Source organism: Pongo pygmaeus, chromosome 20 (assembly GCF_028885625.2).
Source record: "Pongo pygmaeus isolate AG05252 chromosome 20, NHGRI_mPonPyg2-v2.0_pri, whole genome shotgun sequence".
In the NCBI taxonomy this organism is placed as follows: domain Eukaryota; kingdom Metazoa; phylum Chordata; class Mammalia; order Primates; family Hominidae; genus Pongo; species Pongo pygmaeus.
Window position 1 is genome coordinate 64658537 of NC_072393.2, and position 26796 is coordinate 64685332.

A 26796-nucleotide genomic window follows, 5' to 3' on the forward strand; every position below is an offset into this window, starting at 1 on the left:
CCTGCCCGGGAGTCCCGCGGCTGTGACTTGTCACCGACGCCCGGCGTGATCCAGCGGACCAATGGCGGCCGCCCGCGGCGCGCAGGGTGCCGGGATGGGGTCCGCCCGCGGCGTTGGGCGCGCTCGCCAGCCCAGGGGTCGCCATGAACGAGCGGCCCAGGCCCGAGCGAAGCCCGCGCGCGGTGAGTCCGCCGCGGCCCGTCCATCCCTCCGCCCGCCAAAGCGTCCATCGGGACGCCCACCCGGGAGGGGCTCGGCGCCGCGTCGGCGGGAGCTGGCCCGGGATCGCGGTCCAGGGGCGCGCGTTGGGGGAGGCGGGCCCGGGCCCGGGCCCGGGCGGGGGCGGGCCGGGACGGGGTTCCAGAGCCCATCGGGAGTCCTGAGGTCGCCGTGGGGGAGGGAAGGGGAAGGCTAGAGGCCACGCGGCGCGGGGACTTGGGGGGCTGGGGCCGCCCCTTCCGCAGGGACCCCGACCCCTGTTGGCATCGGCCTGTCAGTTTGAGGCCGAAGCCCCTCTACGTACCCCCATTGCCCGCCCAGACACCGCTCGGCCGCTTCCAGGTTCTCCCTCCCACATCTGATCAGCATCCCGGGACCTATCTCCCTCCTGAACAGCAGCCCCCGACCCGTCTCCCTCCCTACAAGCTCCCCCTCCCCGCCCCAGGCCCATCTCCGTCCTGAGCAGCCGCCCCCGACCCATCCCCCACTCAATCACCCCACCATCCTCCACCCAAGCAGCCGTCCCCAGCCGTCGTCACTGCCCCTCCCCCGTATTCCCAGTGCGCTGCCCTTGCACACTTCCCCAGCCCATTTATTATGGAGCTCCTCCGTGTGGCATCCTAAGCTCCCAACGCCCTCCCCACTGTAAGCCCCCTTCTCAAAGCCAGAACCATTCACTGGCGCAGCGAACACGTCTTCTATGTCACTAAGCATCTGGCATCAGCGGCAAAGCCCTTCTGCCCATTCCCACAATAGAATTTGGGGCTCAGGCTGCAGATCTCAGTGCCCATGCCGGGTGAACCTGGCCCTTCCACAGGCACTGAGCCCTCCAAGTGACACTCTCTCACACACACACATCCCCAACATTAATCCCAGACCCCTACCAAAGTAGACTTCTAGGACCCCAGGGCCACCACAGCATTGCCCATGGGGGGGCCCAGATCCTCCTCACCAGCCATGTAGACCTCAGTCCCCTCCACATCATCCCAGGCCCTCTTCATCTTCCAGAAACAGCCCCCCCATCAGTCCAGGACTCTCATCAGCTCAGGTACCCCCACGTTGGCCCAGGTGTTCCACATCAGCCCCCATATAGACCCCAGACACACCCATGGACCTCTGGTGCCTTCTGCTAAGACCTCCTCTTTACCCTCATCCCCGATAAACTTAGCCTCTCCTCCCACAGACCTCAGCTCAGGACCCTGGAGAATGCTAAAGGGCTACAGCCCCCCTCCCTAGAGTCTCCAGGGTGAGCTGGCCATGAGCACCTGAGAGAGTATAAGGTCTGAGGACCCAGGGCAAAGGGACTTCTTGAACCTGTGGAGCTTCAAAATGGGCCCTTTTTTCTTATTCAAAACTACATATATAAAAGTGTGAATACAACATAAGAGAGCATTTTTGCCTGTGGCATCGGCAGGGAAGACCAAGCTGGTAGTTTCCCAATCAGGGTGCAGGTGGCTGGGTACGCTGACTCAAAGATGGCTGGCTGGGCACAGTCCCCATGAGTTGCCTTTTCTGCCACCCTGCACCTCTCCTTTCTCCTGGATTGTAAAACCAGATGCACAAGAACTGCAGAGTGTATGAAAAATGCAGCAGAGGATGAAGAGGGAAAAATCCCATGGAATCCCTCCTTTTCACTTGTCATAAGCATTTCCCATATGGTTAAAAATCCTTCCTAAAGATGTCTTGTTTTGTTTTGTTTTTCCATGTTGATGAAGGTCACATGGGATCCCGACACCATTTGGAGGAGATTCAGAGAAGTATGAACAGCACAAAGCACTTGGCCGCCCCCCACGGGCATCTTCCCAGGACTCCCTTTCTATGACACTCATGCATCATCCTGCATCCCACGTTCCCTGTGCCTCGTGTCATCTGTACATCATGTGTCTACTCCCCGTGGTCATGTCATGGTGTTGTGTACTGGGCACGGTTGAATATTCCCATCACATGATGGGGGAGGTAGCTGATCCCACCACGTTCAACTGTTGGGCACTTTTGTAGTGAATCTTGGTGCCCAAATCTCGCATCTTGCACGCAGTCTACCAAGTGTTCTTGATATATAAATGGCCACAGTGCTTTCCAGAAAGGTCATGCCAATTTATACTCTCACCAGCGGATCAGTCCAGAGTACAATTGTTAAAGACAAACAACCGAAACCTCCCTGCTTATTTTTATTTTTACAACTTTTAATGTTTTCTTCAGTTATATGTTCACCATAGTCGGCTTGGAAAATGTACAAAAGGTAACTTCTTTTTATTTTCTTTTTTTTTTTTTGAGACAGTCTTACTCTGTCGCTCAGGCTGGAGTGCAGTGGCTCAGTCTCAGCTCACTGCAGTCTCCACCTCCTGGGTTCAAGCGGTTCTCCTGTCTCAGCCTCCCGAGTAGCTGGGATTACAGGTGCGCGCCACCACGCCCAACTCATTTTTGGTTATTTATTTTTTTTGAGATGGAATCTCATGCTGTCACCCAGGCTGGAGTACAGTGGTGTGATCTTGGCTTACTACAACCTCTGTTTCCTGGGTTGGAGCAATTCTCCTGCCTCAGCCTCCCAGGTAGCTGGGATTAGAGGTGTGCACCACCACGCTGGCTAATTTTTGTATTTTTAGTAGACGGGGTTTCACCATGTTGGTCAGGCTGGTCTCGAACTGCTGACCTCAGGTGATCCACCCACCCTGGCCTCCCAAAGTGCTGGGATTACAGGTGTGAGCTACGCCACCCGGCCACAAAAGGTTATTTTTAAATTACTCTTCCCACTTCCCCTCTCTTTTCGGAGTCTCCAGTCTCCCTTGCCCTCTTCCTGGCCTGCACCCCAAGCTTGGACTTGGTAGGAAAGGCAGGAAGACAGCAAAGATAACACCGTGGGCAGACCTGCTGCTGGTGGTGTTGTCATCCATTATTATGTAGCCCACCTGGCTGCTTCCATTTAAATGGAATTTAAATTTAAAATTCAGTTCCTATTTCAGGTGCTCCCAGCCACATGTAGGTGGCTGCACGGGTAGAGAATGTTTACATCCCTGTAGGAACTTCATTGGGCAGTGCTGGCCACACCACGGGGCAGGCATTCTTGTTCCCGCAGCTCGTCAGTCAATGTGTGTTGAATGACTAAATGAGAGGGAGATAGACACTAAGTAAGGGAAAAAGTTGTGTTCAGAAAGTGATGGAGGTTATGAAGACAGCGCCATGAGGATGATGGCCAGGACATCTGCGAGGGGAGGAGCTGGGGTGGGAGGGGGAGGGGCTGGGGTGGGATGGCAGGCGCAAAGGTCCTGGGGCAGCCAGTGGCTTGAACTCAGTGCAGAGTAGCCTGTGAGAGGCATGTGGAAGATTAGGTCAGAAGGTGGGAAGAGGTCAGGTTAGTTCCTTGGGGTGCTGGAGGTCAGAACAAGGAAGTAAGGAGCCGAGGGGCATCCTGAGTACGGAGGGCCACCATCTGATGTGGCCCCTCTGTCCCTGCCCCTCTCTGCAGGCCCCTGACTGCTGATTCTGCCCGCCTGCCACACCGGCTCTGTCCGGAGCCACTGGGACTCGGGATCCAGTCCACACACACCCCTCAGAGGGGCCCCGTGGCCAGAGAAATGCTTCCACGGCCCAAAGCCCCTGCCTCCCCCAGACGCCCCCAGACCCCAACCCCGAGTGAGCAGGACGCAGACCCTGGGCCAGCAAGCCCCAGGGACACCGAAGCCCAGCGTCTGCGCTTTCGGCAGTTCCAGTACCACGTGGCGGGCGGGCCGCACCTCGCGCTGGGCCAGCTCTGGACGCTGTGCCGCCAGTGGCTGAGGCCCGAGGCGCGCTCCAAGGAGCAGATGCTGGAGCTGCTGGTGCTGGAGCAGTTCCTGGGCGCCCTGCCCAGCAAGATGCGGACCTGGGTGCAGTCACAGGGCCCCCGAAGCTGCAGGGAGGCCGCCAGCCTGGTGGAGGACCTCACACAGATGTGCCAGCAGGAAGGTGAGAGGCGCAGGCTTCGTGCCCCGGGCCGGGCCAGGGGGCCTGACGTCTCCGAGGACCGAACTGCCCTCCTTCCCGCCCACATCGCTCCCACCCCTGCCCGGCCCCTCCCAACCAGCAAACCTCTCCTGCCCCGCGGCTGTGTTTTTAATTATTTTTACATATAAATGTGCTGCACGCCTCATCTGCCTCGAATTTCTCACTCAGTCGGTGATTAAAGATCCCTCCATTTCCCATGCGTCCATCTGTCCTGTGGCTTTGTGTCCGCTGCTCCTCACGGATGCTTTCTGGGAAGGACGCTGCCTCGCCACTTCCTCCCAGCCACCTGCAGCGCCTCCTGCAACACTCAGGAATCCTAGAGATCCTTAAGCCTTCACCGGGCGCAGGCCCCATCGCTGGCTGATGGTGGGGAGAGACGTTTAGGTCTGCATCCCGACTCTGGGAGCTGGGAAATTTGGGGTTGAAACTGGGCTCCCTCCCTGTCTTCTCTCTCAGCTCCCCTCTCCCCTGAGAGGGCTTTGTCCTCCTGCATCTTTGCCCCTGTGACCCCACGTCGAGATTCCATCCACCCAGGGCCCAGTCCCATGAGTGGGGCTCTTTCTTTCCTAGTGACAGAAGTGCAGGGATTGGACACTGGGAGGCCAAAAGAAGCAGCCACGGATGGTGAGAGCAGTCGTGGCACTGTGGCCTCGGGAGGGCTTCCCCAGCAGGGCCCCAGCAAGGAGGGTGCCAGGCAGCCCCGCTGCAGGAGCAAAGGCTGGGAGTGAGAAGGGTTGCATCAGAGCTCAGAGAAAAGAGGGTTGGAGCAAGGGAGAGGAACAGGCCCTCCCTTTGCACCCTCCCACTACAGCATTTCCATAGGCTAACAGTGATAAGCAGTTTGCAAAACACAGGGTCCAGGGTCCCCTTACTGCCCCAGGGCAGCCGGTGCCACACTTAGGAAAGCTGTGACAGCTGAGCTTTCCAGAGGCTCAAGGGTAGCCCTGTAAGCTGCAAGGCAGAAGCCAGATGAATTGGCCCTTTGAACTCTCTGCGCCTGGGGTAGAGGGCCCAAGAGCACTGGCTTCTGGCGCTCTGTGGACCTCACAACCATCCCAGCCCAGAGCCACCCTTGCTAGTTTTAATGTTCCATGGTCACTCTCGAAATTCATCGTTTTTGAGCAAAGGGCTCTATTTGTCTTCCATAGCGGTGGTCTGCTTTCTACATTCCATATTTTGAGCCTACGAAACAGTAGAGCAAGTATAAGGAACAGCCCTGCACCGGCCACCCAGCCCTATCAAAGCCCAACCTAGGAAAGGCTTTGTAATCTCAGCACTTTGGGAGGCCAAGGCAGGCAGATCACAAGGCAGGAGTTCGAGACTAGCCTGGCTGACATGGTGAAACTCCATCTCTACTAAAAATACAAAAATTAGCTGGGCGTGGTGGCGCATGCCTACATTATATCCCAGCTACTCAGGAAGCTGAGGCAGGAGAATCGCTTGAACCCAGGAGGCGGAGCTTGCAGTGAGCCGAGATCATGCCACTGCACTGCACTGCAGCCTGGGTGACAGAGCCAGACTCCGTCTCAAAAAAAAAAAAAAAAAAAAAAAGGAACAACCAGTGGAATCAGCTGAACCCCCGTGCACGTCTCCTAGTCCTGTTGTCCCCCACTCTGCCTGACACCCTAGAGGTGACTGCGGTCTTGAATTTTTCTTTTTTTAATTAAAAAATAAATAGTGGGGGGGGGGTCTTGCTGTGTTGCCCAGGCTGCTCTCAAACTCTTGGGCTCAAGCAGTCCTCCTGCCTCAGCCTCCCAAAGTGCTGGGATTACTGGTGTGAGCCACCGCGCCTGGCCTGGTTCCCACGTCTTGACCCTTCTGTCAGTGGTGTCCTGAACCCTGCTTCAGCAGTCGTCCTCTGTGCACTCAGCCCCGGGGGGCTTGGGGAGCAGAGGACTCAGTGTCCGGGCCACCCTAGATAGTCAGTGCTGCAGTGTGTGTCCTCGTGGGCTTCTGGAGGCGCACAGGGGTGTGGAGTATGAGTGAAGAGGGTACTTGTCCTCAGCGGCCCTCGGTGTCACCACAGGTTCCTGCCCAGCAGCCATGTGGAGGGACAGAATGACAGCCCTGCAGCCACTCTTGCCTGCGCCTCAGGGGTGCTGCAGGGATGTTCGGGGAAAGTCTGCCCTCCCCAGAAGGCCTGGAGAATTGGGGGCTCTGGGAAGAACAGGCCCCTCTCACGGTCCCTTTCTCCCGCACAGTTCTGGTATCTCTGGACTCGGTCGAACACCAGGACTGGAGTTTCGGTGAGGAGGAAGATGGGAAGAGTCCAAGGTCCCAGAGAGAACCATCGCAGGTGAGCCCGGGGCCCCCAGCTCCGTGCTCCTGCACCCCAGGGCATACGTGCCGCTCCTGGGACGGCCTCAAGGATGCCCCATCCAAGGACTGTGTGAGGTTGTCCCCAGCGTTCCCAGGAAGCCCGGCCTCCAAACTCTCCACCTGCCCCACAGATTCCCCAAGCTTCCTGGGGCTCAGTGCTGGGCGAGGGCAGTCAGTGCAGGTGTGTGTTTGCCGTGTGCCTCTGGGCCTCACCCCAGCCCCTCCTGTCCTTTCCCAGCCTCGCAGTTAGGACCCATCCTCCTGTGTCACCCACACCAGATTTATGTTGAGAAAGTCCTGCTGCCCCATCATCTTCCCTCAGTGAACCCAGGATTCTGGGCGGGTCCAGAAGGAAACGCTGAGGGCTCCCCTGCAGCTAGACCTGCTGTTGCCAAGGCCTCAAGGCGACGGGAGGGGCCTGGCTCGGTTGGGAGCCAAGCAGATCTCCATGTGGCTGGAGAGATTAAAATCAGGGGTGGGGCCACGCAGACGCGTGAGAGAAATCCAGGAGTAATGGGTAAATCACAAAAGAACAAAAGTAAGAACCGCTAAGTGAGTAGCATGTGTTCGTATGATCAGAGCTACTGTGAGTTTGACCACTTCTGCCCCTGGATCTTGGTATCGGAGTCGCCACGGGAAATACAGCACGGTCGAACAATGAATGGAGCAAGGTTTTGCTCACAGAGCAGAGACAGGGCCAGAGCACCGTATGCCCATGTGGCTGTCAGGCCAGGGCCAGCAGGTCCCTCCTAGAGGGGGCCTGACCTAACAGTGGGGCTGTCTAGGTGCCACGTGAAGCACACGCCTGAGCAGAACAAAGGGGCACACATTGGGAAACAGAGACCCCCACACGAGGCACTGCACCCAGCACAAACTGGGGGGAACCCCTTATCTCTTGGTAAGGAGGTGTTCTAGGCCCAGGACCCACTCTCAGGCAGCCAGCCGAGTAACAGGCTGAGAGACTGCACATGTGTCTCTCCCACTGGCTTAGTCCATTCTGGGTGCTATAACAAAATACGGCTGGGTGTGGTGGCTCATCCCTGTAATCCCAACACCTTGAGTGAGGCCTCACAGGAGGCTGAGGTGGGTGGACCACTTGGTCCCAGGAGTTCAAGAGCAGCCTGGGCAACATAGCAAGACCCCATGTCTAAAAAAAAAAATTAGCCAGGTGTAGGGGCATGCACCTGTAGTCTTAGCAACTCTGGAGGCTGAGGTAGGAGGATCACTTGAGCCCAGAAGTTCAAGGCTGTAGTAAGATATGATCAAGTCTCTACACTCCAGCCTGGATGACAGAGTGAGACCCTAACTCAAAAAACAAAAACAGCCAGGCGCAGTGGCCCACGCTTGTAACCCAGCACTTTGGGAGGCTGAGGCAGGCGGATCACGAGGTCAGGAGTTCAAGACGAGCCTGGCCAACGTAGTGAAACCCTGTCTCTATTAAAAATACAAAAAAATTAGCCAGGCATGGTGGCGGACACCTGTAATCCCAGCTACTCACGAGGCTGAGGCAGGAGAATCGCTTGAACCCAGGAGGCGGAGGTTGTAGTGAGCCAAGATCGCGCCACTGCACCCCAGCCTGAGTGACAGAGCTAGACTCAGTCTCAAAAAAAAAAAAAAAACATAGCCTGGATGGTTTATAAACCACAGAAGTGCTGGGCATGGTGGCTCATGCCTGTAATCCCAGCACTGTGGGAGGCCAAGGCAGGCGGATCATGGAGTCAGGAGTTTGAGACCAGCCTGGCCAACATGGTGAAACCCCGTCTCTACTAAAAATACAAAAATTAGTCAGGCGTCATGGCGCACACCTGTAATCCCAGCTACTCAGGAGGCTGAGGCAGGAGAATTGCTTGAACTGGGGAGGTGGAGGTTGCAGTGAGCCGAGATTGTGCCACTGCACTCCAGCCTGGGCAACAGAGCAAGACTCCATCTGGGGAAAACAAAACAAAACAAGACCAAAAAACCACAGAAGCTTATTTCTCACAGTTCTGGAGACTGGAAAGTCCCAGGTCAAGCTGCCAGCAGATCCAATGTCTGCTGAGGGTCGGCTGCCTCATTCACAGATGGTGCCTTCTCCCTGTAACCTCGAAGGGTGGAAAGGGCAAGAGAACTCTCTGGGGCTCTGTTAAAAGGGCACTAATCCCAATTTTGAGGGCTTCAACCTCATGACCTGATCCTCTCTCAAAGGCCCTACCTCCTAATCCCCTCTCCTTGGGAGTTAGAGCCTCAACATAGGAACTTTATAGAGACACAAACATTCAGACCAGAGCAGCAACAAAATCGAATCGCTTCCCCTTCCCTCTGACACTGAACAGACAGGGCCATGTCCTCATTCTTCTTCAGACCACAGGCCCCTCTCTCTCCTTCTCTGAATTATAACCTTGTCTCTCTTCTTTGCCCTCTTGAACAATAACCTCCAATCCCTGGCTGTGTCGGGACCTCAATCCCTCCAGCACACCGTTGACAGCTTGGGCGGCCCCAGGACACTCTCACCTCTCTCTCAGGGCAACCCAGCTTCCCTCATCCTTAACTGAGGTTGCTGGCCTCCCCTCCAGGGCCCCCATGCCCTCCGCACCTTCCACTCACAGCCTTGCAGGATCTTTGCTTTCCTCCATATTTTATGTTTTTTGGGGAGGGGACATCTCACTGTTGCCCAGGCTGGAGTGCAGTGGTGCAATCGAGGCTCACAGATCACAGTGGTCTCGAACTCCCAGACTAAGGTGATCCTTTCACCTCAGCCTCCTGAGTAGCTGGGACTACAGGTGCATGCCCCACCACACCCAGATAATTTTTATATTTTTAGTAGAGACAGGGTTTTGCCATGTTTCCCAGGCTGATCTCAAACTCCTGGACTGAAGTGATCCACCCGCCTCAGCCTCCCAAAGTTCTGGGATTACAGGCGTGAGCCACCGCGCCCGACTTTAGTTAGCTTTTATAGATAATGAGTTTTACCTCCTGAAGGCCCTGTTTTAACTTACATTCGGCCATGTTGTTTGAAATGCTTGTTCCCCGGTACCATAAAGAAATAGCACTTTAACATAAATTTAATTTCCTCGGCAAGACCATCTTTACTTTCTGCAGAAAGGGTACACTCGCCAGCAGTTTTGCTACGAGAATACACTGAACAAAGGAGACATGGTCATTTATAACCTGACACGTCCACCTTACTGCTATGTCCGGTTTCCATTGGCTGGAACCGGACCTCACATTCTGTATTTGTCCCGATTGGCTAGCAACTTACAACTTCTTAAAAGAGGCAACCAGGTGCGGTGGCTCGTGCCTGTAATCCCAGCATTTTGGGAGGTTGAGGCAGGCAGATCACAAGATCAGGAGATCGAGACCATCCTGGCTAACACGATGAAACCCCGTCTCTACTAAAAATACAAAAAATTAGCCTGCTGTGGTGGCAGGCGCCTGTAGTCCCAGCTACTCAAGAGGCTGAGGCAGGAGAACTGCTTGCTTGAACCTGGGAGACAGAGGTTGCAGTGAGCTGAGATCACTCACTGCACTCAGCCTGGGCGACAGAGCAAGACTCCATCTCAAAAAAAAAAAAAAAAAAAAGAAGAACTTTTTAAAAGAGGCAAAGGTAGAGGAGAACAAAGGAAGAAGAAAGTAACTTGTGGAATGCTGAGAAAGGTAAAAACACCTTCAAATAAGGAAGAGGAACAGGCTATGACCTAATGCTTGCTTGGACCAGTATAAGCACACCAGGGCAAATATTTAGGCTAAATTGTGGGAGCTAAGAACATAAAGTACATTGATTTTTTTTTATTATGGCTAGCAGATATTTAAGAATGTTAGCATAGGTCTTTGACTAAATTTTGCTTCTAAGAGAAGTTACTATTTATTCCTAATTAGACGGGGAGGAAAGTCTTTGAAGAGGAACTTCTACTTTACTTTTTTTTTTTTTTTTTGAGATGGAGTCTTGCTCTGTAGCCCAGGCTGGAGTGCAGTGGCACGATCTCAGCTCACTGCAACTCTGCCTCCCAGGTGCCGGTTCAAGCAATTCTCCTGCCTCAGCCTCCTGAGTAGCTGGGATTACAGGCACACGCCACCATGCCTGGCTAATTTTTTGTATATTTAGTAGAGACGGGGTTTCACCATGTTGGCCAGGCTGGTCTTGAACTCCTGACCTTGCGATCCACCCGCCTCAGCCTCCCAAAGTGCTGGGATTACAGGTGTGAGCCACTGCACCCGGCCTTACTTTACTTTTTACAATATGAACTACTTTACCAGGGAGTTCATGAAGTCCCATCATATCTGGCCAATATTTAAGTGACAAAAACTTACTTTAGTTTTTATTTATCATCATTATTATTTTGAGACAAGTTCTGGCTGTGTCACTCAGGCTGCAGTGCAGTGGCCCAATCATGGCTCACTGTAGCCTCGACCTCCCAGGCTCAAGCGATCCTCCCACCTCAGCTTCCCAAGTAGCTGGGACTACAGGCACATGCCACCATGCCTGGCTAAATTTTTTACATTTTGTAGAGATGAGGTCTGTGTTGCCCAGACTGGTCTCAAACTCCTGAGCTTAAGTGATCTGCCCACCTCAGCTTCCCAAAGTATTGAGATTACAGGTATCAGCCACCGTGCCTGGCCAAATTTTAATTTATTATTTATTGTGTCAGAATATCTATGCCCGACCGGGCACAGTGGCTCACACCTGTGTTCCCAGCACTTTGGGAGGCCGAGGCAGGCGGACCACCTGAGGTCAGGAGTTTGAGACCAGCCTGGCCAACATGCCCAAACCCCATCTCTAGTAAAAATACAAAAATTAGCCAGGCGTGGTGGCTCACACCTGTAATCCCAGCTACCTGGGAGGCTGAGGCAGGATTATCACTGGAACCCGGGAGGCGGAGGCTGCAGTGAGCCAAGATCGCACCATTGCACTCCAGCCTGGGCGACACAGCGAGACCCTGTCTCAAAAAAAAAAAAAATATGCCCAATACAGCAATGGAGATGATGACTATGGGAAATATAGGCCAAGCTACAGTGAATGTGAGGCATACCCATTTTTCAGACGCTATATGGTCACCTTCTCAAGAGTATACAGCAGAGAAGGACTCATTTAGGGGGACAGGGATGGTGTCAGAGGTTCCAGAGGGCACCCAAGGGAGGCCGAGACTGTACTGTCCATGCCACCTGGGGGAAGCCAGGGCCAGAGGTGAGCACTGCCGCTGGGGCTGCCTACTGTGTTCCCGTGTCTGAAGCCAGCCTGAGTCCCTAAGTACGAAGATGTGTTGGCATCAGGCAGTTGGGAGGAGCCCTGCGTGCCCAGTGTTGGTAACCTCAGTGTCCTTAGACTGGTCACTCTAGTGTTGTTCCTGGCAGATCTCCGCAACCCCAGAGAGCCTCCCTGCTGTGGGGTAGCTGCACGAGCCACCCAACACTTGCCAGTGTGACCCGCTGCTGGGACACAGGCTCTTCAGGGCGGCTCTGGCCTCAGTGGTCACCTCCCGTGGGACGTGTTTAAGGAAAAACTTATGCTGTGTCTGGGTTGCTTCATGCATGTGACCTCAGAGGAATCTAGGGCACCCATTCCACCTGTGGGCAGTTATCCAGGTTGGCACAGAGATCCAGTCTTTTTTTTTTTTTTTTTTTTTGAGATGGAGTCTCGCTCTGTCACCCAGTCTGGAGTGCAGTGGCACGATCTCGGCTGACTGCAAGCTCTGCCCTTCCGGGTTCACACCATTCTCCTACCTCAGCCTCCCGAGTAGCTGGGACTACAGGCGCCCGCCACCACACCCAGTTAATTTTTTCTATTTTTCACTAGGGACATGGTTTCACTGTGTTAGCCAGGATGGTCTCGATCTCCTGACCTCGTGATCCGCCCGCCTTGGCCTCCCAAAGTGCTCGGATTACAGGTGTGAGCCACTGCGCCTGGGCAAGAGATCCAGTCTTTACCCTGGAGTGGCTCAGCCCAGCGAGGGGTCCTTCTTTGCCTACTGGGGCATGAGACCACACCCCAGCAGTGAGCTGGGCCTTGCATGGGTGCTGTGCGACGGGCCCAGCCAGGAAAGCATTCTCTGAGGGTGTCCAGGTGCTAGTGGGTAGGATACAGGAGCAGAGGGGAAGGCAGTTGAAGGCCATGGCATGCAAACATATACCAGGAACACTGGTAAATGGGGCCTGCTGCCCATCTGTATGAGAGAAACCCCCTTCTGTGATCTCAGATGCCTTGGGAACCTTCCCAGGAGGGCTATTCTGGGCTTTCTCTCCCAGTGTGGGAGCAGTTGTGGACTCCAGACTGACGGGGCTGGGTGAAATCCACTGTCCAGTGCCCTCAGTGCCCGTGGGTGTGGGCACCACCTGCACATGGCCAACATGCCTCCCCAGGCTGCTCATGGAAAAGAAAGCAGTGGAGTGAGTTTCAGGGTGGCGGTGGCCGCCTCCTTGGAAAGAAAGGCACCAATCTGGCCAAGGGGTGCTTTCCACCCTAGATCCTTGTCAGGATTCCCAGCCGAGGCCCAGGCGTTACAGGACAAGGGGCGGGCAAATCGGGGTGTTCCTGATGACAAGGAACTGTTTTCCAACAGGGCACAGCGTTGCTTGGCACCCCTGAGCAGTTGTGATCAGAAGCCAGTGGACATTTATTAGTGACCACGCCCTTTGTCAGACGGCCCAGCCCATTCCTTCCTAAGCCCCAGAAGTGGGTAATCTGGGCAGTCTCCCAGGTGACCATCTGCAGGGCCTGTGCTTGCATTGCTGAGGCCTTTGCCTGAGTAAACGTTGCTTCTTCTTTAGTGCCCCAGCCCATGGTGTGCCCCCCTCCTTATCAGGCGGTGCAGTGGCCAAGTGGGGGTGAAGGTTCTCCACTGTCCTGGCCAACCTACAAAGGTTTGTAATTCATTAACTCTTTGGGGCCGTGTGGATACCCACACTTGCTGTTGGCAAATCCCCCTTACTTGGGGGGCTGAGGCTTGAGGATCGCTCGAGCCTGGGAGGTCAAGGCTGCCATGAGCCAAAGTCACGCCACTGCATTCCAGCACTCCAGCCTGGCAGACAAAGTGAGACCCCGTCTCAAGAAAAAAAATTTCTTAATTGTATATTTTATGACCACACTGGTATAAAGGTCAATATATTCTAGGCCGGAGTAGTCTTTATGTTCGTTTTTTCCATTTAACTTTAAAATGAACTTTTTTTTTTTGAGACGGAGTCTTGCTCTGTTGCCCAGGCTGGACTGCAGTGGTGTGATCTCGGCTCACTGCCAAGTTCCGCCTCCCGGGTTCACGCCATTCTCCTGCCTCAGCCTCCCGAGTAGCTGGGACTACAGGCGCCCACCACCATACCCGGCTAATTTTTTATATTTTTAGTAGAGATGGGGTTTCACTGTGTTAGACAGGCTGGTCTCAATCTCCTGACCTCGTGATCCACACGCTTCGGCCTCCCAAAGTGCGTGAGCCACCGCGCCCGGCCCTAAAATAAATTTAAAGATCATCACGAGAGCCCCTCTCTTGCACCAAAACAAAGTTTCGTGGGCCGTGGTTTCTGTTTCTGCATCTAACGAAGGCATCTAACCTGGGTAGACCATAGTTGTTGGCCACGGGCTTCCTCAGCCTCTGCTGGCAGATGTGCTGATCTGACTCCCTCTCCCATCCCAGACTCCACGTGGAAACCACAGCCGCGCTCAGAAGCCATCCCCTCACCACAGGGCAACTCAAAGGACTCTCTTTTTGGGGGGTCGGAGGTGAAGAAGGCTGCTGAGGTCCTCCCACCCCTCTCCCACCAGGGCCGCTGTGGCTGAGAGGATCCTTGTTGGCGCTGGTTTTGGCTGTGGGGCTCAGCCACAGCAGGGTGCCCCAAGGTCCCTGAGCCAGCCGCACTTGTGGAGGGAGGGGCCTTAGGCCTGGCGCCCGCATGGAGCAACAGCAGCTCTGCGATCGGGGCACTGATGGTGCTGGTGAGTGCGGGCCCAGGCATTCCCGCTGCCAGGGTGCTAACACTGCATGAGGCACCTCTGCTTTTGAAGTCGCCGGGGATTAGAGAGCGGGAGCATAGGTGAGGGACAGGTGGAGCTGCTCTGCGCGGGGCAGCCCGGCTCGCCAGGAGGCGCTGTGGAGTGGGCACAACTGGCGATCGCCGAGCGCATACAACCGCCTACCATCGGACGCCTTTTGAGAAATGCTTCCTTAGGCGGTTTCATCACCGTGCATACATCGCAGAGGGCACTCACACACCTACACGCACAGCCCATGGCTCCTAGACAACAGACCTGCACAGCACGGGGCTGCACTGAATACTGTGGGCAACGGTAACACAATGTTGTTTGTGGATTTAAACATAGAAAAGGTACAGTAAAAATACAAAATAGAAGATAAAAAATAGTACACTTGTATAAAGCACTTGCCAGGAAGGGAGCTTGTGAGACTGGAAGTTGCTCTGGGTGAGTCTGAGTGGTGAGTGAATGTGAAGGCCTGGGAGGTTATTGTGCTGTGGAATTCATAAACATGGTGCACTTAGGCTAAATTGGCAAATATATTTCCTTCTTCAATATAATTTATCTTACTGTAAGTTTTTGCTTTACATTTTTTGTTTCTTTCTGAGACAGAATCTCACTCTGTCACCCAGGCTGGAGCATGATCACGGCTCACCACAACCTCAACCTTCTGGGCTTATGCGATCTTCCCGCCTGAGTCTTCTGAGTAGCTGGGAACACAAGCACACATTACCACACCGGCTAATTTTTATATGTTTTAAAATTTTTTTAGTTTTTGTGTAGATGGGGTTTCACAATGTTGCCCAGGCTGGTCTCAAACTCCTGGGCTCAAGCGATCCTCCCTCCTCAGCCACCCAAAGTGCTGGAATTACAGGTGTGAGCCACTGTGCCTGGCCTAAAAAAATTTCTGACTCTTGGCGCTGGGCGCGGTGGCTCACGCCTGTAATCCCAGCACTTTGGGAGGCTGAGGCGGGCGGATCACGAGGTCAGGAGATCAAGACCATCCTGGCTAACACGGTGAAACCCCGTCTCTACTGAAAAAAATACAAAACATTAGACGGGCGAGGTGGCGGGCGCCTGTAGTCCCAGCTACTCGGGAGGCTGAAGCAGGAGAATGGCGTGAACCCGGGAGGTGGAGCTTGCAGTGAGCCGAGATCGCGCCACTGCACTCCAGCCTGGGCGACAGAGCAAGACTCCGTTACAAAACAAACAAACAAAACAAAACAAAAAAACTTTTTCTTTTATAACAACATATTAAAACATGAACAAGCCAGGCACGGTGGCTCATGCATGTAATCCCATTTCTTTGGGAGGCTGCGGCGGGCGGATAACTAGAGGTCAGGCATTCGAGACAAGCCTGGCCAACATGGTGAAACCTCGTCTCTACTAAAAATACAAAAAAATAGCTGGGCGTCGTGGTGCGCACCTGTAATTCCAGCTACTCGGTAAGCTGAGGCAGGAGAATCACTTGAATCCAGGAGGCGGAGGTTGCAGTGTGCCGAGATCACGCCATTGCACTCCAGCCTGAGCAACAGGAGCGAAACTCCGTCTCAAAACAAAACAAAAAACAAACAAAAAACCTGTGTCATTTTAAAAGAAATAAACAAATGATACATCATTATCCCACAGAAAGGTTATGCTCTGGGGGCAGCAGAAACAAAAGCTTTGTTTGAAAGCAGCGGAAGGAGGATTAAACCTTTTTAAAAAACAAAAACATTGGAGCTGGGTGCCTCCTGTCCGAGGCCCAGAGGGTGAAGAGCTGCGGCCACCGCGGAGGAGGAGGAGGAGCCAGCGCAGGAGGCCGGAGCGGCCGCCGCGCCCGGGCACGTGGCGTCCATCTTACTGAGGAGCTGCCGCGGCCGGGTGCCGGCAAGCCTCCCGCCGCCGCCTGGGTCACTGCCCCGCGGGGTAGTCCGGGGGATCCTGCTCATCTCAGCTTGCCCACACCCAGGGGCTGAGAAGCTGCCTGAAAGTTTCATTTGGCTGCTGCACTCCCATCCACCCTGCCTACCCGTCCTTCAGAGGCGATCACCTCAGCTGTTGGACCGTGTTGAGAGCGCCATGGACCTCCACCTCTGTGGGTTTTGTGGTCCTGGGGCCTCGGTGCCTTCCTGCCCGCAGCTGGCACTCTTCGCGCCCTGTTGGTGATGACTCGGTAGTAGAGAAGTCCCTCAAGTCCTTGAAGGACAAGAACTAGAAGATGGAGGAAGGCGGCCGCTGTACAGCGCCCCCGCAGAGATGGTGGTGAAGTCCCGGGGGCAAAGGGTGCTGGGCAAGCTGAGGCACTACTACCATGGCTTCCGCCTGTTACGGATCCACACCAAGATCGCAGCACGCATGCTCTGACGCATCCTCAACTGCCACACCCTGACCCGCCAGGCACCGCAGGCAGTTCCTCCGGATCTGCGCCGACCTCTTCCGCCTGGTGCCGTTCCTCGTGTTCGTGGTGGTGCCGTTCGTGGAGTTCCTGCTGCCTGTTGCTGTGAAACTCTTCCCCAACATGTTGCCATCCACATCCGAGACTCAGTCCATCAAGGAGGAGAGTCTGAAGAAACAGCTTCGGGTCAAGCTGGAGCTAGCCAAGTTCCTCCAGGACACCATCAAGGACATGGCCTTAAAGAACAAGGCAGCCAAGGGCAGCGCCACCAAAGACTTCTCTATGTTTTCCCAGAAGATCCGGGAGACAGGGGAGAGGCCCAGCAATGAGGAAATCATGCGTTTTCCCAAATTATTTGAGGATAAGCTGACCCTGGACAACCTGACACAGCTGAAGCTGGTGGCCCTGTGCAAGCTGCTGGAGCTACAGCTTCCTGTGCTTCCAGCTCACGATGCGGCTGCGCTCCATAAAGGCAGAAGACAAGCTGTTTGCTGAGGAAGGGATGGACAGCCTGAACCTCAAGGAGCTGCAGGCGGCATGTCGGGCACGAGGCATGCAGGCCCTGGGCGTCAGGGAAAACCTCCTGAGGGGCCAGCTGAAGCAGTGGCTGGACCTGCACCTGCATCAGGAGATCCCCACATCACTGCTCATCCTGTCCCGGACCATGTACCTCCCGGACACCCTCTCACCAGCCGACCAGCTTAAGTCCACACTGCAGACTCTCCCAGAGATTGTGGCAAAGGAAGCACAGGTGAAAGTGGCCAAGGTGGAGGGCAAGCAGGTGGACAAGGCCAAGCTAGAGGCCACACTGCAGGAGGAGGCGACCATGCAGCAGGAACACCGCGAGAAGGAGCTGCAGAAGCGTTCGGAGGTGGCGAAGGATGTTGATCCCGAATGTGTGGAAGCTGCTCCCCAAAGGCCAGGGGCCCAGCCGCAGCCAGAAGTGCCTGACACAGTCCTGCAGTCAGAGACCCTGAAGGACACTGCCCCCGTGCTGGAGGGCTTGAAGGAGGAAGAGATTACTAAGGAGGAAATCAACATCTTCAGCGATGCTTGCTCTAAGCTGCAGGAACAGAAGTCACTCACCAGGAAGGAGGAGGAGCTGGAGCTGCTGAAGGAGGACATGCAGGACTACAGCGAGGACTTGCAGGAGATCAAGAAGGAACTTTCAAAGACTGGTGAAGAAAAATACGTGGAAGAATCTAAAGCCAGCAAGAGATTGACAAAAAGGGTGCAGCAGATGATCGGGCAGATCGACAGCTTGATCTCAAAGCTGGAGATGGACCAGTGGGCCAGCAAGCTGGCCCCAGCCAAGGGCGTGCCCATGGGGGAGAACGTCGTCAGTGTCACCGAGCTCATCAACGCCATGAAGCAAGTCAAGCACATTCCCAAAAGCAACCTCACCAGCCTGGCCGCAGCACTGAATGAAAATAAGGATGGCAAGGTCAACGTCGACCACCTCATGAAGGTGATTGAGCTGGTGGACAAAGAAGATGTTCATGTCTCCACCAGTCAGTGGCCGAGATTGTAGCAACACTGGAAAAAGAGGAGAAGGGTTGGAGAAGGAGAAGGTGGAAAAGGAGGTCGCAGAGGTGAAGAGCTAGAGCCACTGGCCTGGGCACCTGTCCTCCTGCTGCGCTGCCACCCTGATGAAGGCCGTGAGAGCGATTTGTGGTAATTCTTAGTGGCTCATCTAATACTTTGGCTGGAATAAATCAGAGACTTCCATAATCAAGTAAATTGTAATTTTCATCATTCCACGGAGCTTCAATCTGTCTGGAATCCCAGAATCCCTCCACAGAATCGTGTCTGGATCCACACTGTGGTGTGGCTGCCACAGCCTCCTGGCTCCAAAGGCGGCCGGGCCAAGGCAGGAAGGTGCCCCCCTGCGTGTGGCCTCACGTCTCAGCATCTGACTGTGCTGCCCTGTGCCCAGGGAGGAGAATGAGGACCACATGGACTCTGCCCACATGGAGCTGGCTGCTGTGCCCAACCTCAGAGGCATCAGGAGACACAGCCTGGCCTCCTCAGGGCTGAAGATGCCTCCATTCACCTGTGGACCTTGATTTCTAGATTTCAGCATCAATAGACCTGTCTTCCTGCACACTTTCAGTTGGATCTGGGTCACTGTGGAGACAGAGGTATCTGCCATCTCTGTGGCCTCTGGAGAGTGACGTCTCCCTGCTGGCAGGGCCGGTTCTCACCTGTGGTTTTCCTTGGGTATCAGAGCTCTTTCTTAACTATTTTCCCCCAATTCTTTAAGCAGTCGATTGGCACAGTTTTCCCACGCTGGTCAGCCTGCCCCAAGAGCCATCTCTGACCCAAGCCACGCGACTCTGACGTAGCCCTGGCCATGGGACTCCCTTGAGTGGTACTTGGGCTGCACGCCACGGGGGCTGCGGTGGATTTGCTGTGTCAGGGATGAGCCTGGCTCAGGGGTTGGTGGGGCTCTGAAGCACATTTGGGGTTCTTTGTAGCTTCTAATGTGAGGTTTGAGTCCAATGCACCCACAGCAGCATGCCCTTCTCACCCCTTGCGGTGTTGCAGGCTCAGGCCCCTGGGCTCCTTTAACAAGGAGGCTGGTCACCGAGGCACAAAGACGAGGCACAGGGCATCCCCTGGGGCTTCAAGGGCAACACCTGCAGTGCTTAGGGTTTGCCCTGTGCCCTCTGGGTGGGGTGGCCTCCCCACACTCGGCATTTGGCAGCATACGGGCTGGCCAGGGCGTGGGCAGGCGGCGTCCTGTGGCCACCTCCACCCTCCTGCCCAGCCGGCTGTGTCACACTCATCTTTTTAAGGTCAGGTTGGTTCCTGGCAAAAATGTCCCTCCGGGGGCCTCCAAACATAGGATTTGGAAGACATAGGAATGGCACAGGCAGCCAGGAAAGCAGCTGCGCTCAGACGATGCCTTCTCCATTACTTGAAGCTTCTTTTTGTTCAGCCATTAAAGAAACTTGACAAAATAGGAACAGGAGATATTTCTCAATTGTAAACCTTTGTGCAGGGACAGTTGGCTTCCAAAGGCTTTCAGATTTCAATTATTTGAGAAAGAAGTTTGTTTTAGATCCTTAATATTTATGAATTTTCAAAAAAAATTGATGAATAGACATTTTATAGCTTTAACCCTGCAAGTGTTTCAAGCTGTGTTTCTTAATTAGTATACTAACTGCTCTGGGGCATGTAGGTAAGTGTAAATGATGTGGTTTGAGCCGAGTTTTCATCTGTAATCCCAGTGCTTGAGGTGGCCAAGGCCGGAGAATAACCCAAGCTCTGGAGTTGGAGACCAGGCTGGATGATGGAGCGAGACTATGTTACTTTCCTTCTTTTTCTTTTTTCTGAGATGGAGTCTTGCTCTGTTGCCCAGGCTGGAGTGCGGTGGCATGATCTCAGCTCACTGCAACCTCCACCTCCCAGGTTCAAACGATTCTCCTGCCCCACAGACGAATGCCACCACGCCCGGCTAATTTTTGTACTTTTAGTAGAGATGGGGTTTTCACTATGTTGGCCAGGCTGGTCTCGAATTCCTGACCTCAAGTGATCCACCTGCCTTGGCCTCCCAAAGTGCCAGGATTAGGGCGTGAGCCACCGAGGCCGGCCCTTTTTTCCTTTTTTTGAGATGGGGTCTCACTCTGTCACCCAGACTGGAGTGCAGTGGTGCAGTTATAGCTCACTGCAGCCTTGACCACCCAGGCTCAAGTGATCCTCCCATCTCTGCTAGAATTACAGGCTTGAGCCACAGTGGCGGTAAACTTCTAATTTTGTAGAGATGGGACTTAGCTATGTTGCCTACACTGGTCTTGAACTCCTGTTCTCAAGCAATTCTCCAGCCACAGACTTGGCCTCCCAAAGTGGTGGGATTCTAGGTGTGAGCCACTGTGCCTGGCCTTTAAAATTTTCAATCTCCCCAAAGCCTCCAAAATATTATTTAGTTAGTTCTTCAGAAGTAGCTGGGCTCAATTCACCCACAATTTCGGGGGGTTCTTTCCCTTTTCAAGCTTTGGCTCTTTGCAGCAGGGGTGGGGGGGTGATCCTATCAATTTGCCATCCAGCTCCTGTTCTTTCCATTTCAAGGCCTTAAGAGCACTAGCAGTGTTTTCCAAAAGCACAGATACAAATCCCCTTGATCTTCCAGTAACTGTTTAACTGTGCAATCTGCAACTTCCCTAAGTCAAGACACATCGTCAGATCTTTTTGCTTATAACACTGTACCATCATCCTGCAGATCTTGGATCCCTCTGCGATTTCCTCTGTATTGCTTGTGGTACTCATTCAGGTCTTTGCTGGTGGAGGAGTTGTAGGCAGGTGGGTGCTGGTGCACATTCAGGGTCAGGCAGCAGCGTATGCTACGGAGTTGGATTTCAAATGGTGGTGGAAGAGAGTCATTATAATTTTACAGGATCACTGTGGTGTGTGTGGTCCGTTGTTGACTGAAATGCTGTTACCCCATGGGGAGGGGCTGCCTGAAGCCTGTAAGGGTAGCTGCCCGAAGCCCTTTGAGGGTAGCACTCTAAGGTCCCTGAGATCCCATGGGCGTATCTCCCTGAGGCCCTGGCGGGAATGACTGTTGGAACCTCCGTGGTAAGTGATGCCAGTGTCCTCTGTGGAGCACATTGCTGGGGTCCCTGGTGGTTCCCACTGCGTAGCTGATACTCGTGGCCCCTGCTTTTCTTCTTTGTTCATAGCGACCTCCTGGCATCTCAGGTATGCATTATCTCACCAGTGAGCTTTTTCATGTGGGCATTCTCGGGTTTTTTCGTTTTACTCCACTGTGTTGCTGCAGATCTTCAATGGGTCCTTGAGCATTCTGGCTTGTGAATATCTGTCTGTAGTTGATTTGTGTGTGGGTAGTGGGAGGGGGAAATGAAGGTTGGTATCTTCTCCTCCACCATCTTGGTGATGTCGCTCCACTCTTTCCTTTTTTTTTTTTTCCAAAATAACCCAGCACCATTGCCCCAACTAAAGCCATTAAGATAATTCCTGGCCAGACACAGTGGTTCATGCCTGTAATCCCAGCACTTTGGGAGGCCGAGGTGGGTGGATCACTAGAGGTCAGGAGTTCAAGACCAGGCTGGCCAGCATGGTGAAGCCTCGTCTCTACCAAAAAATACAAAAATTAGCTGGGTGTGGTGGCACGTGCCTATAGTCCCAGCTACTCGGGAGGCTGAGGCACAAGAATCACTTGAACCCAGGGGGTGGAGGTTGCAGTGAGCCGAGATCACGCCACTGCACTCCAGCCTGGGCGACAGAGCGAGACCCTGTCTCTAAATAAGTAAATAAAATAGAGCCATTAAGATAATTCCTCAACAACAGTAAGTTGCCAGGCATTCATATTTCCTCCTTTATTCTTGTTTTCGTTTTGTTTTGTTTGAGATGGCGTCTCGCTCTGTCGCCAGGCTGGAGTGCAGTGGTGCAATCTCAGCTCACTGCAACCTCCACCTCCTGGGTTCAAGCAATTCTCCTGCCTCAGCCTCCCGAGTAGCTGGGACTACAGGCACATGCTACCACGCTCAGCTAATTTTTGTGTTTTTAGTAGAGATGGGGTTTCACCATGTTGGCCAAGATGGTCTCGATATCCTGATCTCTTCATCCGCCTGCTTCTGCCTCCCAAAGTGCTGGGATTACAGGTGTGAGCCACCATGCCTGGCCCCTTATTCTTGTTTTCTTTTTCTTGGTTGCTTGGTTTACATCAGGACTCTCCCAGGGTGTGACTGCTCTCACGTGCATCTCCCTTCCCCCTCCAATCTCCCCACCTGTCATCCCTGAAACAATAAACCTGGGTCCATCTCTGGAAGGATAAGAGCCCAGATCTGTGCCCAGTGGCTCACCGGGGCTATGGGGATGTGTTTGCATTTGAAGGTACAGATAGGGCCCTGGGAATGTCTTGGTTTCTGTGCCCAACCCAAGTGTGTCAATAGCTCCTCAGATGCCCCCCAAGAGTCAGGGGAACTAAGCATGCTGCTCTCTCCACACACACATGCCACCCACTCTTCTCTCCATGCAGCCCCTCTGCTGCCCTTGATTAGTCACAGACGCCATGGTGGGTGAAGTAGGGAGGAGCCTGACTGTCCACAGCAGCCCCCAGTAGCCAGGTACCAGGAAGAGGCGTAAAACGGAGTCCCGCCTTTACTCCTGCAGATGGTGGCTCCTCTGGTTACGATTTCAGAATTAAACATGTTTTACAATCAAAACTAGCATTTGATAAGAAATAAAAATCAATAACCCAGCCAAACACACCATCCACATACTCCCAACGTGAGAGCAGGAATAATCTTGTGCCTTAACTCCCTTCCTGCCACCAGCTCCCTCCCTCCCTCCTCCGTCTCTAGCCCAGCAATCCCTCTACTCCGGTTTTGCCCAGCTATTGGGAATCTTAGACAGCTTCCTTAGGCTCCTGTGCATCCAGGTAGGGTTGGGGCAGCAGAAAGCGAAGACCAACTCAAGACAGACCTTGTCAGTGTGTGCTTGACTCCTGGTCTTTTCTGATGCTTTGTTTGACGCAACATACCTCCTCCAACAACCTGATTTGCATTGATAAGTGTCACTGTGTTTTCCTTTGACACGACCCCGTTGCAGTTTGCCGAGCCCTTGATGGTACCAGGCTCTGGGCACGTAGCACCCACATCCTCATTGGAAACCCAGAGAGCTAAAGCTCCTCATCTAGGGCCACACAGCAAGCAGGGCTGGAGCCTAGACACCAAGCCAAGCCCCTCTGTTTTGAATTCTTGCTCTTCAACCACAGCTCAGTCTCCTCCCAGGAAGTGGTGATCCCTGCTTTGGGCGGGACAGGGTTAGGTGCATCAGAGGTCATAGGTCGCAGGTGGGATGTGAAGTCTGTGAAGTCCCCCACTTTCTCTGGGCTTGTGGGCAAGGGCAGTGCAGCCTTGGGGGATGGGAGCTAGGAGCCCCAGCAGGTAACAGTGACCCGAGCTGTGGCACAGGTCCCCTGGCTCCATCTAATGCTCTGTTGTCACTGTCCTGAAATGATCAACGATCTTTGAACAAGGGGATTTGCATTTCCATTTTGTACAGGGGCCCCTCGAATTCTGTATCAGGTCCTGGTAAGAGGTCCTTGGGAGTGGTTATTTATTTTTTGTATAAGCAGAGTCTTGCTGTGTTGCCCAGGCTGGTCCCAAACTCCTGGCCTCAAGCAATCCTCCGGCATCAGCATCCCAAAGCACAGGAACAATAGGTGCGACACCGCGCACTGCCCTGGGAGAGAGCCTCTGGGGATGACGCCCGTTCCTTTGTTGTTCGGTGGTGGTGGGGAGGATGGCTCCTGACGGGCAGCTGCCGAACAGTCCTGTGCTTGCCATTCTAGGCATCTGAGCTGATTCTGGATGCAGCGGCAGCAGCCCCAGCACTCCCTGAGGAAAGTGAGTGGCTGGAGACTACCCAGCTCTCGCAGAGTCTGCACACCAGGGCGGAGGCCGAGGCGCCCCGCGCCCCTGGCTTGCTGGGTGAGTCTGGCTCCTGTGTGGATTAAGGGTTGGAAATGGAGTTTGGGACCTCAACCCAAAGCCACAGACTTTGTTAATGGGTTGAGTTGGGGGCTTCGGTGGTGAACTCCACACTTCCCCCAGAAACCATGTGCACCTCCTGTGAGGACTGAGATCTGGGGCCCCTAGAACTGCCACGTACATCGTTCACCCCACAAGAAGGGCCTCAGCCTCCCCACCTGAACGGCAGCCAAGGCAGACAGTCTGAGAATGTTGGAGCACGGGGTTACCCAGAGGGCCAGCCAGGTAGGAACAAGGGCCAGTGCTATGGGATCTGCTCCCAAAACATGTGCCCTTTTTTTTTTTTGAGACAGCCTTGCTCTGTTGCCCAGGCTGGAGTGCAGTGGCGCGATCTCGGCTCACTGCAACCACCGCCTCCTGGGTTCAAGCGATTCTCCTGCCTCAGCCTCCTGAGTAGCTGGGATTACAGGCGCACACCACCACGCCCGGCTAATTTTTGTATTTTAGTAGAGACAGGGTTTCACCATGTTGGTCAGGCTGGTCTCGAACTCCTCACCTCATGATCCACCCTCCTCAGCCTCCCAAAGTGCTGGGATTACAGGCATGAGCCACTGTGCCAGCCACATGTGCCCTTGTATCTTAAAGGACAGAACAGAGGGCACAGGGGCCGTATTGAGCAGAGGAAGGGCCTGGACTTGGCTCAGTCACTGGGGTTCTCCGTGCCCCTGGGGGGCACAGGGAGATGCCAAGGCCATCCACTCACTACAGGTGACCCATCTCCCTCGCCCTCCACAGGGTCCCGGGCCCGCCTGCCTCTGAAGCCGAGTATCTGGGACGAGCCTGAGGACCTTCTCGCAGGGCCCTCCTCAGACCTGCGGGCAGAAGGGACTGTGATCTCAGGCCCCAAGAGTCCGAGTGCTCAGAGAATCAGTCCCCGAAGGAGAAACAAGAACACTGAACAGAGCGGCCGCCACCAGCCATCCCTCAAGCACACCAAAGGTGGTACCCAAGAGGCTGTTTCAGGCATCTCGGCAGCGCCGCGTGGGCCCCGAGGTGGGCGGCCCTTCCAGTGTGCTGACTGCGGGATGGTCTTCACCTGGGTCACCCACTTCATTGAGCACCAGAAGACCCATCGCGAGGAAGGGCCCTTTCCGTGCCCCGAGTGTGGCAAGGTCTTCCTGCACAGCTCTGTCCTCACTGAGCATGGCAAGATCCACCTGCTGGAGCCACCCAGGAAGAAAGCCCCCCGGAGCAAGGGCCCCCGGGAGTCCGTCCCACCCAGGGATGGAGCCCAGGGCCCAGTGGCCCCTCGCAGCCCCAAGAGACCCTTCCAGTGTAGCGTCTGTGGGAAGGCCTTCCCCTGGATGGTCCACCTCATTGACCACCAGAAGCTCCACACGGCCCACGGCCACATGTGAATGGCCAGCCTCGGGCCTCGGCCACTCGGCCACCCGGCCCTGAGTCCCTGGGGGGAGCTGATGGGCCCCAGAAGATGGGGGACATCCCCCAGCCCCATCAACCCCTGGCCACCTTGGGACTCCTCTTGAAGGACACAGGCTGTTTCTTGGAAGATCCTGGACACCTGCTCCGAAGCCGAGCACGGGATGGGGCTTCCCAGGGTCTCAGCTGAGAAGCAGCAGTTCCACAGCATAGCCTGGTCAGTCCTGCACACTGTTGTTTTGCAAGTGGCTTGAAGAGGAGTTTCATTCGCATCTCATCTTTCAGAAGCCTTGTCCAGGTCTCCCTGTGAGCACCTGACTCAGCGGCAGGTTCTGCCGCTGGGTTTTCATTTCACTGTGGATATCCCTGAGGCCATGAGGGCAGGAGCCAGCCTCGGCAGCTCCAACTCCAGAGAAGGGTACAGCTGACCCCGGCTGCCCTCCTGCCAGCTCAGCCCCCTTGGAACCTAACAGATAAACAGGGTTTTGTTTTTTTCCTTTTTTGGGTAAAGTACATGCAACATAAAATTTACCATTTCAGTCATTAAAAATGAACAGTTCAGTGGCATTAAGCACATTCACAACACTGTGCAACTACCAGCACTCTCTAGCTCCAAAGACGTTTTCGTCTCGCCCAGAAAGAGAGCCCACAGTCCTCAGCACGCCTTCGCCGTTCCTGCCCACCCTGACAACCAGAATCTGCTTCCTGTCTCTGAGGATTTCAGGCGCAGTCTTTAGGCCTGACCAAAACTGACCTGCCTATATTTTGTTTGACTTACAGAAGGATTTTTTTTTTTTAGATAGATGCCAACATTTGTTTAAACCATAAAAATCTGGCTTTCTGGTCTGCCAGGAAGAACCAGATGGTCTCCAAAGAGTGGGCCCGCCTCTCCTGCTAGGCTGGAGCAGAGTGCGGGCAGGCGGTGACGTCACAGCGGGGAGCCAGCCTCGGACTCGGCTTCTCACCCGTCCCCAACTCATTGTTGTCGGACACTTGTCCCCTTTCAAGCAAAAGCCTTAAAACTTTTTGCCTTTTTATTTTCTCCTCCCAACTTCACTTGGAAACGCAGT

The 26796-nt window shown here is 54.4% G+C and overlaps 1 protein-coding gene and 1 pseudogene across 1 annotated transcript; both read left to right on the forward strand.

Annotated features, from left to right (window-relative positions):
* The first annotated feature begins 52 nt into the window (after window positions 1–52).
* Window positions 53–26292, forward strand: ZSCAN1 (zinc finger and SCAN domain containing 1). The gene is made up of 6 exons (XM_054464461.2): window positions 53–182; window positions 1935–2458; window positions 3683–4161; window positions 6402–6496; window positions 24148–24286; window positions 25082–26292. Exons 2-6 carry the CDS (start codon window positions 2448–2450, stop codon window positions 25702–25704), a joined length of 1347 nt encoding a protein of 448 aa, XP_054320436.1. The 5' UTR covers window positions 53–182; window positions 1935–2447; the 3' UTR covers window positions 25705–26292.
* LOC129020288 (mitochondrial proton/calcium exchanger protein-like) lies at window positions 14374–20266 on the forward strand (annotated as a pseudogene).
* Window positions 26293–26796: the final 504 nt, after the last annotated feature.

Bases quoted from the DNA above. Each gene is read 5' to 3' on its own strand.
- ZSCAN1 (XM_054464461.2), top strand. The intron at 4,162-6,401 runs GTGAGAGGCGCA...TCTCCCGCACAG, and splicing joins ACAGATGTGCCAGCAGGAAG to TTCTGGTATCTCTGGACTCG. The intron at 24,287-25,081 runs GTGAGTCTGGCT...CGCCCTCCACAG, and splicing joins CCGCGCCCCTGGCTTGCTGG to GGTCCCGGGCCCGCCTGCCT.